General features: G+C 39.0%; 1 protein-coding gene across 1 annotated transcript in view; it reads left to right on the forward strand.

Annotated features, from left to right (window-relative positions):
* Window positions 1–13,916, forward strand: part of agtpbp1 (ATP/GTP binding carboxypeptidase 1) — a 119,681-nt gene that overhangs the window by 77,024 nt on the left and 28,741 nt on the right. The window contains exon 13 of the mRNA XM_048594985.1: window positions 1,359–1,516. Coding sequence (XP_048450942.1) covers window positions 1,359–1,516 — 158 coding nt within the window. The remainder of the gene's footprint in view (window positions 1–1,358; window positions 1,517–13,916) is intronic.

The raw sequence follows: 13,916 nt of genomic DNA on the forward strand, positions 1-13,916 counted from the left end.
GTGTGTTAGCTTTCATTAATAGATGGACTGAGTTCAAGAGCCGCGAAGTTATGCTCCAGCTACAAAAGCCTGGTTTGGCCACATCTGGAGTATTGTGTCCAGTTCTGGTCGCCTCATTACACGAAAGATGTGGAAGCGTTGGAAAAGGTGCAGAGGAGATTTACCAGGATGTTGCCTGGAATGGAGGGAAGGTCTTACGAGGAAAGGTTGAGAGAGCTGGGGCTTTTCTCTTTAGAACGACAAAGGATGAGAGGTGACTTGGTAGAGGTGTACAAAATGATCAGAGGTATAGATAGAGTGGACAGCCAGAGACTTTTTCCTAGGGTGGAGGTAGCTGTTATAAGGGGGCATAGTTTTAAAGTGAGTGGATGTAGATATAGGGGAGATGTCAGAGGTAGGTTCTTTACTCAGAGAATGGTAGGGGCATGGAATGCATTGCCGGAACGGGTAGTGGAGTCGGCCTCATTCGGGGCATTTAAGCGGCTATTAGATAGGCATATGGATGATAGTACAAGGTGGGTGGAGGTTAGATAGACCTTAGGTTTAGGGTAAAAGTTCAGCACAACGTCGTGGGCCGAAGGGCCTGTACTGTACTGTGCTGTACTGTTCTATGTCCTAGCCCTCACCCTCTCACACCAGGCCTTGTTATCGCATAATTTTTCATTACACAACTGTTAGCCACGAACAGTCTGCATTAACAGCTATTCATTCTCCTAACCAGATTGTTATTCACTCCCTTGTCTGTCCGACTGTTCTTCTCTCTCTTTGCATCTATCCCCAACTATCACTTACTCCTTACCCCCTCCCCACACCCTGCCTTCTGCATATAAACCAACATTTTCCTCGCTACCATCGGTTCCGAGGAAGGGTCACCGGACCTGAAACGATAACTCTGATTTCTTTGCACAGATGCTGCCAGACTTGCTGTGCTTTTCCAGCAACATCTGTTTTTGTTTGTGAGTGAGAACAAGATACTGATTTGTATGATCAGCTAGAATCATCTTGAATGTCAGAGAAGGCTAAAAGGGCAAAATGGCCTGCTCCTGCTCTTAATTTTCTGTGTTTCTGTGAATAATTTTAATCTTCAGTAGTTTGGATAAGTCAAATTGGGAACGATAGCATTAAGAACAAGTTCATGTGCGTTCAGACAGCTTCTTAGAGCAATACATTCTGAAATCAGTGAAACAACAGGTTATTTATACCTGGTAACATGCAATAAAACCAAAGTAATTAATGATCTCGTCATAAAGGAGTCTCCATGTAAGAGTGATAAAATTTTACATTCTTATACTAGTTGCAATATACCTTCATAAAATCTACAAGTGCTGTGTATTCATTCCATGTATTTTGTTCTAAAGGGGCAACAGATGGGGACAAGAGAACTAGAAGAGATGGGAGCTAAATTCTGTCTTGGCCTTTTACGCTTGAAGAGGCTGACGTCTGTAGAATGTAGATTTCCCCCTGGCCTTCTGGATGTGGAAAATGATCTGATTGACACCAGATGCAATGTCACCAGGTAGGATCTCACTTAATTTTCTGGAAGGCTGAGTATGGTCAAATAAATCCAAAATCGGTAGATTTTTAAAGAATCTGCTAAAATAAAATTGTGATCCTGAGATTCTTAGAAACCAGTAGCTAAACTAGAAACCTAGAAAACGCTTTCAGCCTTTTTGAATTAGAAAGTTTAATGGATGGAATTTAATCATTTGCCTGAAATCCTATCTGAATATTTTAAGTTTAAACAATATTATTTGAGTTTTGGCTTATTGTTAATTACTCCCTTTAAATAATTTGCTCGGTCCATATATTGGAATCCTAATTGTTAATTTTGTCAGTTTTTTATTTGGGAGTAAACAGCTTTCACAATAACTAGATATGCCATTGAACATAATTCCAAATATACTACTTGCTATCACATCATACTCTCTTACGTTTCTGAAAGGAATTAAGATTTTTTTAATCGCATCAAAGTTACAAATTTTTTTTAGATTACTTTCTTAAGTTAAATGTCATTACCGAGTGCCGGAGTGTACTGATTCTTTCCATCAGTGCTTTATTACGATATTATATTTTGTCCACCTTGCCCCAGTCATATAACTACTTGCATAGTAGATTATGATCCTCATCCCTTTTTGAGTGAGTCCCAGATTAGAAGTATCTCTGGTGATTCCCCTCAACTTTCGATTGAGAAAATTATCCTAAAGACACGAAACTACTGTACTGGGTGTAAATGATCAATCACTTCCCAAAGGACAAGAGCCACTGAGCATATTAGCATCATCTGGATAGCTTTTTTAACATGCATAAAACATTATAACACCCTAAATATTATTACAATCTGGTCTACTCCTTCAGCAATGTACTCTAGAGTACAGAGTTGAGTTTTCAAGTCAGCTACACAAAAGACAATATGTGAAGCAATATAAATTCTAAAATATGTAGTAGTTTACTGAAGAATAAGGTATACAATTCATGTCAGATGGAAGTAGTAATCACAATGTTAAGTTCTATGAAAAAGAGAAAATTATATCTTGTTTTTAATGGAGAATTAGTTTGAAATTTTAGTAGGATAACCATCAGTTAATGAGGTAGCATTTGACTTAATACTTAGAGGGAATAGTTAGCAAGATGACTGTCCCAGTTAGGTAGAAAATTGGCTTCTGAGTGTCAGCAGTCAAATCTTTATCTTGTGAGAATTGCCTAAGTGAGTTCAGGAAATCTGAAAATCTAATGTGTGCACACTATTTATAAGATAGTTTGGGCTACATAACTAATGTCTAGAGCAATAGTATGTTGACTGTAATTAGAATATGCTGTTTATATTCCAACTTTTGTTTTGATCATTGTTTTAAGTAGAAATTCTGAATTTAAACATATTTATGTAATGAAAAGTACAATGTATGCTATGAGCCTCATTGATTCTGGAAAAGCCTAGACTTGTGGTTGTCAACTTTTCATTCGTCAAAATTTTACATTTTAAGAATATAACATGGTTCTAGGATTAAAAATTGCAGCTGCAAGCGGTCCAGCGTTACCACTTTAAACTCATTTTATCCAGTTGTATACTCTGTTGTCTTTTGTGACAGTGCAGAAAACAATATGGTATTTCCAAGTGTGTTCCTTATCAGGGATCTTGCTAACTCCTGCAGGAAAGCACAAATCTGTACTTAGAGTTCTGTGGTTGGGCATTGTGAACAACATTTATGCTTATACAACAAGTAATCCTTTTAAATTTTTAAGCTATTATTTATAGGAAAACAACTCTTTTGCTCTATAACCCTTCATTATGGCCACATTTCTTTACAGGGATTCCTAAAGGTTCTGTGAATCTTTGCTGAAAGCAGCTAAACTCATTCCCTATGATATGTATTCTTCTTGAATTCCCTGTCTGAAGGTAGGGCCAAAGCACAGCGTCAAGATGTCCACGATGGATAGGGTAAGGAGGCAGGTCTTGAATGCATTCCAGTTGGAACAGGAATTGAATCTGGCTTGTTGCACCAGTCTGATCAACGCTGGCTGTACAACCAACTGAGTCAAGCACCAATATCCACCACCTCCCAAAAAAAGGGGCCCAGTTTTCTGTGGTGTCCCATAGGCTTTTATGCTGAGGTTGTAACTGGGCTAGTGATAATGGTGTTAGTACATCTGATTTCTTTCCGTTATGTGGCTAACCAAAAATCATTATGAATGTGTCTTCCTTGGTTGTTAAGTCCTGGAGTAGGACTTGAATTTTGGAGCTTCAAACTCAGAGGCAATTTAACTACCACAAGACCTAAGCATGAATTGTAAATAAAAAAGCAAGTTAGAATTTAAAAATTCAGTGACATTTGGATTAATTGGCACTGGGGTATTTTGAGTCCATTGCTCTAATTGGCATCCTTTAATTCCAACTCAAGTGACGTTCTGTTTAGGTTCCGCCAGGCCCTCTCAGCTCCTGACCTCATTATAGCCTTGGTTCAAACATGGACAAAAGAGCTGAATTCCAGAGGTGACGTGAGAGTGACAGTCCTTGACATCAAGGCCACATTTGACCAAATGTGGCATCAAGGAGCCATAGCAACATGCAATTAATGGATATCAAGGGGCAAACTGTCTGCTGTCTGGAGTCCTAGTTGGCACATAGGAAGCTGGTTATGGTTGTTGGAGGTCAGTCACCTCAGCTCCAGGACATCTCTGCAGGTGTGTCCAGGATAGTGTCCTAGACCTAACCATCATCAACTGCTTCATCAATGACTTTTCCTCCAACATGAGCTTAGAAATGGGGATGTTCGCCAATGATTGCTTGATGTTCGACACCATTCATGACTCCTCAGATACTGAAGTAGTCCATGTTTAAATGCATCAAGTTCTGGACAATATCCAGGCTTGGGCAGACAGGTAGCAAGTAATATTCGTGTCACATGAATGCCAGGCAATGACCATCTCCAATAAGAGATTATCTAACCATTGCCCCTTGACATTCAAAGGTGTTACCATCACTGATTTCCCCCACTATCAATATTTTGGGGGTTACTATTGACCAGAAACTGAACTGCACGCCCCACATTTGCACAGTGGCTATAAAAACAGGCCAGAGGCTAGAACTGCTGTGGCGAGTAAATTCACCACCTGACTCCCCAAAGCCCATCAAGCGTCAGGAGTGTGATGGAATACTCCTCACTTGCCTGGATGGGTGCTGCTCCAATACTACTCAAGAAGTTTGACACTATCTAGGACAATGCAGCCTCCTTGATTGGCACAACATCCACAAACATCCATTCCCTCCATCACCAACGCTTACTAGCAGCAGTGTGTGCCATCTACAAGATGCTTTGCAAATATTCACTGAAGATTCTTAGACAGTGCCTTTCAAACCCACGGCAACTTCCACCTAGAAAGACAGGAGCAACGTATACATGAGAACACCACCATCTGCAAGTTCCCCACCAAACCAGTCACCATCCTGACTTGGAAATATATTGTCATTCTTTCCATGTCACTGGATCAAAGCCCTGGAATTGCCTCCCTAAGGACATTGTGGATCAACCTACAGCATGTGAACTGCAGTGGTTCAAGCAGGCAGCTCACCACAATCTTCTCAACTCGTGACAGGCAATAAATGCTGGCCAACAAGTGACACCCACATTCCATGAGTGAATAACAAAAAAAGAGAACGTCACACTACTCAGCATAGGAAGGATAACTGAGATGTAGTTTCTTTTTGTCTAATGTCCAAATAATGATTCATGCAAGCATCGGCAATTAGATAGTCGGGGTTACAGCATTCAGTGATTTTATTTATGTTTCTACTGTAGGAACTTTTCAGGCTTGTTTAGCAACTCCACAATGTTAACCTAGATCAAGGGGTTGAATCCAAGTCTAATCACTGCATGGTGTATTTAGCCACTGAGTTGTCAGAGGAGACCCAACAGAGAGAAAAACTCTTAAACACTGTCATCATTCCATTTTCTTTTTTCAGCTGCTTTACACAAATTAATTGGTCACCATTTTGAATTGGAGCATGAGTGAGGGGATAGTTAGTCTCAGCCCCTTGAGTTCCAAGGAAGACTGAAAAAAGGTAATTTTGTTTCTCTATCCACAAATACTGCCAGACCTGCTGAGTTTCTCCAGCACTTCCTGTTTATAATATTAATAATTGATTTCTGTCCTTTTTAAGAATTTGGAAGCCTGTCAGAACAGTACATTTTTAAAAGATTTTCTTCCTGTCCTGTTTCTCCACGAGGCCTCCCTCAATTGCACACTTAGTTTCTTATCTTGTCATTGGCAGCTGCTGTTTTAGTAGTGCAATTAAATATATTTCATTGTCACTGGGAATTTGTGGAAAATCATGTAATTTTTAGTCTACTAATTCATTTGCAAAATCCCATTTCTGCTCAATGGTTGGTATTAATTTTTGACTTCAGAATGTTTATTTGCATTAAATTAATGTTATTTATTTTGTACTGTACAGAATAACTTAAATATCTGCTGGTCCAGGCACTTTACTAAGACATGTATATATAGTAAGTTTTTTCCCTATGTTACTCTCTAGCTGATGATAGACCACTAGGAAAATTTAAGATAGAGCTTGTTACATGCCTCTTTCTGAATATGTAAAACTTTGTGATAAACAACAGCTCCAAAGATGCATTGTTATTGATCTGATTGCTGTGTAGCTACAAACTGAAGAGCTCCAAACCCTCCCTAATAAGGAAAGGATCAGCCCAACCACATTTGTTGTATTTTTGCTTTTTTTCCAGTTATGTGAGTTTGAACATATGAAGATGCATATCAGATTACCTTTCATTTCTTTTCAGCATTGAGCAGATTTTCAGTCTGCCCCTTGTACTCTGGATCAAAGTAGTGAACACATTGTATTTCTTTGCCTCAGTGCATCAGCTTTGTCTTTATTCAGTCATGAGATGTGAGTGTTGCTAGCTAGGACAAAAAAATGCTGGACATTTCCAATTGCTCTTGAGAACATGGGGTTAAGTTGCCTTCGAGAGCTGCAGTCTTTGGAGTATACATACATCCACAGTGCTGTTAGGAAGGGACCTTCAGGATTTTGACCCAATGAAGGGGCATCAGGATGTTGTGGAACTTGCTGTTCCTGTGCATCCGCTGCCCCTGTCCTACTAGGTGGTGGAAGTTGTGGGTTTGTCATGTTCTGTCGAAAGAGCCCTGGTGAGTTGCTAAGGTGCATATTGTAAACTGTACACTCCTATTGCTGTCTATCAGTGGTAGAGGAAGTTAATGTCGAAGATGGTGAATGGGTGCCCACCAAGTGGGCTGTTTTTGCTTTTATGGTGTCAAGCTTCTTGAATGTTGTTGGAGCTGCATCCATCCAGACAAGTGAAGACACTTCACTTGTGCCTTGTAGGTAGTAGTCAGGAATTGAAAGACAGGAGGTGAGTGAACCACAGCAAGACTTCTTGCCTCTGACTTGTGCTTGTGACAACAGTATTGCTATTGCTGGTCCATTTCAGTTTCTGGTTCATGGTAAGAAATGACAAGATGGGCCACTTACTCAGTTGATAATTCTATTTAAAAATGGACTTAAAGTCTTCAGCTATGTCTTTTGCACGGATGATATCCCTTCCATCGTCGAGGATGAGGGGATTTACGGAGCCTCTATTTCCTGCTTTTTAATTGTTAACATCATTCACAATTGATATGCAGACCTTAGATTCAATCTGTTGGTTGTAGAATTAATTACCTCCAACTGTGTGCTATTTCTGTTGTTTGGCATACAAGTAGTCCTGTGTTGTAGCTTCACCAGGTTGACACCTCATATTTAGGTATGCTGATACTGCTCCTAGCATGCCTCCTGTACTCTTCATTGAACCAGGGTGGTCCCCTGGCTTGATGGTAATAGGGGGATATGCTGGACTATGTGTTTACAGTTTATGGTTGAGTACAATTCTTGCTGCTGCTGATGGCCATAGAGTCTCCTGGATGCCTAGTTATGAGTTGCTAGATATGTTTGAAATCTAACTATTTAGTCCATTGATAGTGCCACACAGTACAATAGTGGGTGTCCTCAGCATGAAGCCGAGACTTTTTCTCCACCAAGACTGCGCAGTGACATTCCCATCGATAATGTCATGGACAGATCCATCTGCAACAGGAAGATTGTGAGGATGAGATCAAGTAGGTTTTCCCTTTTGTTAGTTTCCTCATTTTTTGGTCATGGTGTTTTACAGCATGGAAAGAGGCCCTTCAGCCCATCATGTCCATGCAATAAAGCCCTATGACTCTCTGAGCAGCTGTGTCATCTAGGACTTGGTCAGTAGTGATGCTGCCAAGCCACACTTGTAATGGGCATTGAATTCCCCCACCCAGAGTACATTCTGTGCCCACCTCTAGCGCTGCTTCCAATTGCTGTTTAATATGGAGGTATTGATTCAGTAGCCAAGGAGGACTGGTAGATGGTAATTAGCAAGAGAATTCCTTATCCACATTTGACATGATATCGTAAGACAACTTTGAGCACTCTGAGGGCAGCTTGCTGCCAACCATATAGCACTGTACCACCATTTCCAGTGGGTCTGTCCTGCCATTGCAACTGCACATACCCAGGAATAGTGATGTTTTCTTTACTTGGATTCTGGAGCAGTTCCATACAACTGACTTGCTGAACCACTTCAGTGGACAGTTAAGAGTGAACTGCATTAGTGTGACTAGAGTTGCTTACAAGTCAAACCAGGTAAGGATGAAAGTTTTCCTTCCCTAAAGGACAGTAAATGGTTTCATGACAATCAGCAATGATTTTATGGTCTCCATTAGACTTACTTTTCAATCCAGATTTATTAATTGGATTCATATTTCACAAGCTACTATGGTGGGATTTGAACTTCTCCTCAGTGTACTGTCCTTGGCTTCTAGATTACTAGCTCAGTGATGTTGCCACTATGTCTCCGCTGTCTCATTTGTTGCCCCTTCAGATGAAGAACAGGAACCTGTTCACTTTGGAGATTTCAAAATCTTTTTTGATATTTGTGCAATAGGAGACAAGGGGATATGCCCTAGTTGGTTCTCCCTTCCCCTTCCTTTCATCCCTCCCACGCTAAAGTTAAATAGATCAATTGTATGTATGTGTTTAGAATTGAGATTGTAGATTATATGGATTACATTATCATGGGAATTATGTTTAGAAGAGGCAGTTTTAATTCTAATAATTTAGCAGTATATTTTTATAGATTCTGGGAAAGGTACACACGGATATCTTAACATAACCCAATTATATTGTTAAATGTTCATGGTGAAAGTGAAATGCTTCACACTTAGCATTGTGACCAGAAAATTTCAACATATTTCAGAGTAATGGACTTTTATTCAAAGAAAATAGATTTCCAGAGCTACAGGGAGAGAATTACACAAAGTTGGCATGTATACAAAGGGATAACCTACTAAGCTGAAACACTCTGTGATTGTGTTAGCATTTATAGTGTACAAAAGTCATTTTCCTTTAATAGAACAAGTGCAATAACTTGATCATCAACCTATTTTGTCCTTTATCTTGGGCATCTTAATAAGAACAAATCTTTGAGATATGGTTTGTGGTTTTCCATGAAGATGTATATACTAAAATTAAATACACTGTACCCTATTTTAGGCATGGTGCTTCATGTTACTTCTTTGAAATGAAGGCTATTAAATGAAGTTCTGTTCAATTTTACGATTTCTTCAAGTATAGAAAGTAGATCTGTATTCCTACTGTCCATGCATCAGAACCATACCTCATGGTGTTAAAAAGCAAATATTGTAATGGGCTTGTCTTAGGCTACTTAAAATTTCTAATTCAGTAATGCATTGGTACTTTGACCCTCAGTGCACCATTAATTTACAGGCTACTGGCCCCATAGCTGAGTTGAATTAACTAGCTTAAAAAGAAGAATATGATGCACTCCTAAGTCAGTAATTATCAAATGTTTTTCTCTCCAGAGAGGATTCAAACTTAAAAGTTGACAGATATAGAATAAAAGGCACTCTATTGACATGGATGAAGAATACGTTAGGAGGTAGACTACAGGGTAGGAATAATTTATGTACCCCAGTTGGTAGGAATTTGTGCTGTCTCGAACTCAACCTTTCATTATATTTATCAATAATGTTGTTAAAGGATTAACAGCCATATATCTGTGTTTGCAGACAACAATAAATTAAGAGTAGGTAATGTAAAGTGGAGCAGAAAGTTGCAAAGAACTGTTGACAGATGAAGTGAAAACTGGCAGATATTTCAACTTGGCGTCATCTAATTTGGACTTAAAATGTGATCAGAGTATTTTCTACGTGGTAAACATGATAGCTTGAAATTTCAGCAGAACAGTGGTTTAGAGGTCCTTTTACAGAAATCTTGAAAAAACTAGTGAATAAGTGGAAAATTATTTGAAAGAAAACTGAAAATACAATGAAGATGAAGAAAATTTGACGTGACAATATGTGTAGAAAATTGAGGTTGGCAGTCGATGACTGCTGAAATTTACACCATTTCAAAGTAAGTTTTTGCAGTTAATAGTTCTCATAATACATCCTACGAACAATTAATTTTCCCCTGACTGAATCCTCCAATGTCATTAGAACATTTCAATTACAAGTAAACAATCTGGATGTCCCAAGCTTAAATGAATGAAGCAGCTGTCCTTTACTGCAGGATTGGGCAACCATATGCAAGAATTAAATTTCTTCACACATCCCAGCCAGACAACAGTTATGTCCCCACCATTGCATGAACTGAGGCAAGCTCAGCTCAGACAGAAATCTGAACCTGGATTCTTCTTGCTTTGTAGGGCTCACCATTAAACCACTGAGTTGTTGGAGGGAGGTGGGTAAGTTGATAAACTGCATTTCTTGAGATGCTTGCATAGGAGCAGCTCCAATTGGACCAGTCTACTAATTTTCCCTTGCTGTGGCAAGTTCTGTTCATTTTGCCTGTCCTTACTGGCAGCATTGGACCATATATTTTCTAATGGGACTAGCACTTGGAAATGTACTTTATGTTCTGGCATCCTGTGGCACATTGTACTGACTTAGATAGAATTACTGCTGCCCATCATTTGTTGTGTTAAATATTTCAGACAGGATTTTCAAGTTTCATGGTAAACTCAGGAATGAATTAGAATCTGATTTGGATAAGGACATGGAGGTAATAAAGTCCCAGCCGAAATTAAATCGAAATTATTAAGTTCAACTTTAATACTTTAGTCATACTTGTAAGAAGTTGTGCCATTTTAGAGATAATTTAGGTGTAAAAAGACTAGTTTCAGACCTTGAATATGGAACAGAGGACACAAGCTCAAATTAGCTCAGAAATTAAGGAAGGAATGTCCCCTCCCTGGAATGGCATGGGCAAATAGAGTGAGAATGAAAAAATTGACATCTCAATGACAAGGAAAACATTGCCATTTTTTCCTAAAATCTTTAAGTGGTAGCGGCAGGATCTCACTGTTAAGTGGCAACTATCTTATTCCATCCTTTTGCATTTCACTTTTAGCCCAACTTGCTCGTATCTATACCTGTCAATTCTCCTCTCCTTCCTCCAAGAAACTTATGCAAATTCCTGACATGAAAGTCAAAATGGGTACCTGGAGGCTTATCAATTGCTTGTCCTGGCCTTCATCAAACTTTGTCTTCACAATGTCCCTGCATACTTCATAGATTCCATCTTCTTCTACCCTCCGTCTATGATTTGTCTTCTCTGGCGAATGGTCATACGGACTCAATGTTAAGTCAACTCTATTCCACTCTGTCCACAGATGTTGCCAGACCTGCTGAGTTTCTCCAGCATTCTGCATTTGTGCCAACTTCTCTTTATCCTGCTTTGCCCTCAGTGACAATGGTCGACCACCACACAATGAAGACCAGTTTCTGGCTTTAACGTAGAAGTGGTATGCAGCTGTGCTTTAAATATGTTGCCATTTGCATGGATGCCAGATGGTTACAGCAGAGGAAAGCACTTCCTTTTCTCCTACTGTGTGATTCTATGAGAAAGGCGCCATAGAGCTTGGATGTATTATTACTGAAGTGAAGAGTGATGATTGCATGAGAAAAGTTGCTCTGAGCCATGGCAGATCAGATGTCTTAAATCTCACTCGATGAAATATTTCAACTGAAAATCGGAATATCCAGCCCAAAAGGAAACTCCCGTCTTGTGGTGCATTTTTGTAATACACACCCAGCAAACGCATTTTAAAAAAAACTCATGCAAGGAAGCGCTGCATCAGTATCTGTGTGAATGCAATTAAAGTTTATAAAAAGACATTGACTAAAATTAAATACTTCACAAGATATGATTGTTCTTACATTGCTGAAATGAAGTGGAGAGATATTGGCTCTAGTGAGCAGCTGGCTAGTAATGGAGATGTGGGAATAAGTATATACTTTCTCTTGGTTTGATTACCTTTGGGGATTGGGATATATTGATGCAGAACTTTACCACAACAGGTTAAGTGGAAGATGGAGTTCATCATGACGACGAATGTGCTTCCTGTGTGGGAAAACCAGATTTTTAATTTGTTATGTTGTATTTTTAAAACTTCCATGTCGATCATATCCAAAGATATTCCAAAACATTTTATATGTTCGAAAATTAAATAGATAGCCAGCAGAATGGGATAAAAGGGAATCATAAGAATAGGATTCCATGTAGATCATATCCATCATTTTGGAAAGAAATTCCAAAACATTTTGTATGTCAGAAAATTAAATAGATAGCCAGTAGAATGGGGGGAGAAAAGGAATAATGGGAATAGGGATGGCTGAGAAAAGGTTGAAAACATGTTTATAATACATTTTCAATCAGAGTAAGTAGAGAGGTTTTGAAAGAGAGTAGCACGTAGAGGCTGAAAACGTAGCCAGTGGTAAAATAAAGAGGATATGGGCAGGTTGAATGAGTACGAGACAAAACCTTGGAGATGTTTAAATAGAAGGAATTTGAAATTTATTTTATAAGGTTTAAGGGGAGTCCGTGGAACCCAGCAAGAACTAGTTTAGTTGAGATAGCATTTTGAAAGATTTGAAAGCTTATTGAGTGTATTAGCAAAGTCAAGAGATTTAAATCTCAGCTATTGTGGATGTGAACACTGTAAGAGACAATCTTGCCATCAGATGTTTCTATGAATGAAATGCACTCAAACTCATGTAATCTAGAAGTGTTTGAAACTGGGTGACATTCTCAAGTGATTTTACTCTGTAGACAGAAATAATTGCATATGATTTAAGAACCAATTATTACAAATGAATCATAGTCAAAGTTGCCGGTGTGTCCCAGCACTTTTCATGTGTACATAGTAAATAATGTAATTAAGAGTCATAGAGTCATACAGCATGGAAACAGACCCTTCAGTCCAACTCGTCTGTGCAGACCAAGTTTCCCAAATTAAACTAGCCCTATTTACTTGAGTTTGGCCCATATCCCTATAAACCTTTCTTATCCACGTACCTGCCCAGATGTCTTTTAAGTGTTGTAATTGTAATTGCTTCTACCACTTCCTTTGGCAGTTCATTCCACATGTGAACTGTCCTTTGTGTGGAAGAAGTTTTCTCTCAGGAACCTTTTAATTCTTTCTCCTCTGCCTTAAAATCATGCCCTCTAGTTTTGAACTCCCCTACCCTAGGGAAAAACAAACCTTTACTATTCACCTTATCTGTGTCTCGCTTGATTTTATAAACATCTATAAGGTCACCCTTCAGTCTCCTATGTTCCAAGGAAAAAAATGCCAGCCTATCCAGCCGCTCCTTATAACTCAAACCCTCCAGTCCCAGCAACATCCTTGTAAATCTACAATTTAATAATATCCATCCTATAGCAGGCAACCAGAACTGTACTCAGTACCCCAAAAGTGGCCTCACCAACATCCTGCACAGCTGCAACACTACGTCCCAACTACCTGAAAAATCTATTCTGCCCTGTTTCTCTCTCCACAGATATGTGTGACCACTGGTATTTCCAGTATTATCTGGTTTTATTTTTCAAGAACTGGCAGTTTATGTGTCCTCATCCTATTACTGCGGCCATTCACAAATTCAAAACATCACAAACATTAACTAATTGAACAATTTATGCCTAAAGCCAAATAAGGGAGGGAAAGCCTCTCACTGAAATTGTTAGCTATTCCAGGTCAAACTTGGGTTTGATTCTATTCATGTAAACTGCCGGTGCTTAATAAGGAACAGTAGTTGAACTAGCCATATCTTTGCCCAAAGTATTCTGACACTATCATCCCTAAAGAGTATGGAATCAGATTTTGATTTTGATTTTATATTCATGACCTATTTCAAGTGTTTATCCCAGAGTGATGTTACATTAAAACTGTATGTTTCATAAGTTTTTTCTTGTACTCTGCCATACAATGAAGTAGATGAGCTACTGCCTTCTCACTGAGGGGAATTAAATTTAGTGGTTCAGTTGTCTTTACAACTGACTTACATTATTTAAA

This window comes from Rhincodon typus, chromosome 3 (genome assembly GCF_021869965.1).
Source record: "Rhincodon typus isolate 14 chromosome 3, sRhiTyp1.1, whole genome shotgun sequence".
Classification (NCBI taxonomy): domain Eukaryota; kingdom Metazoa; phylum Chordata; class Chondrichthyes; order Orectolobiformes; family Rhincodontidae; genus Rhincodon; species Rhincodon typus.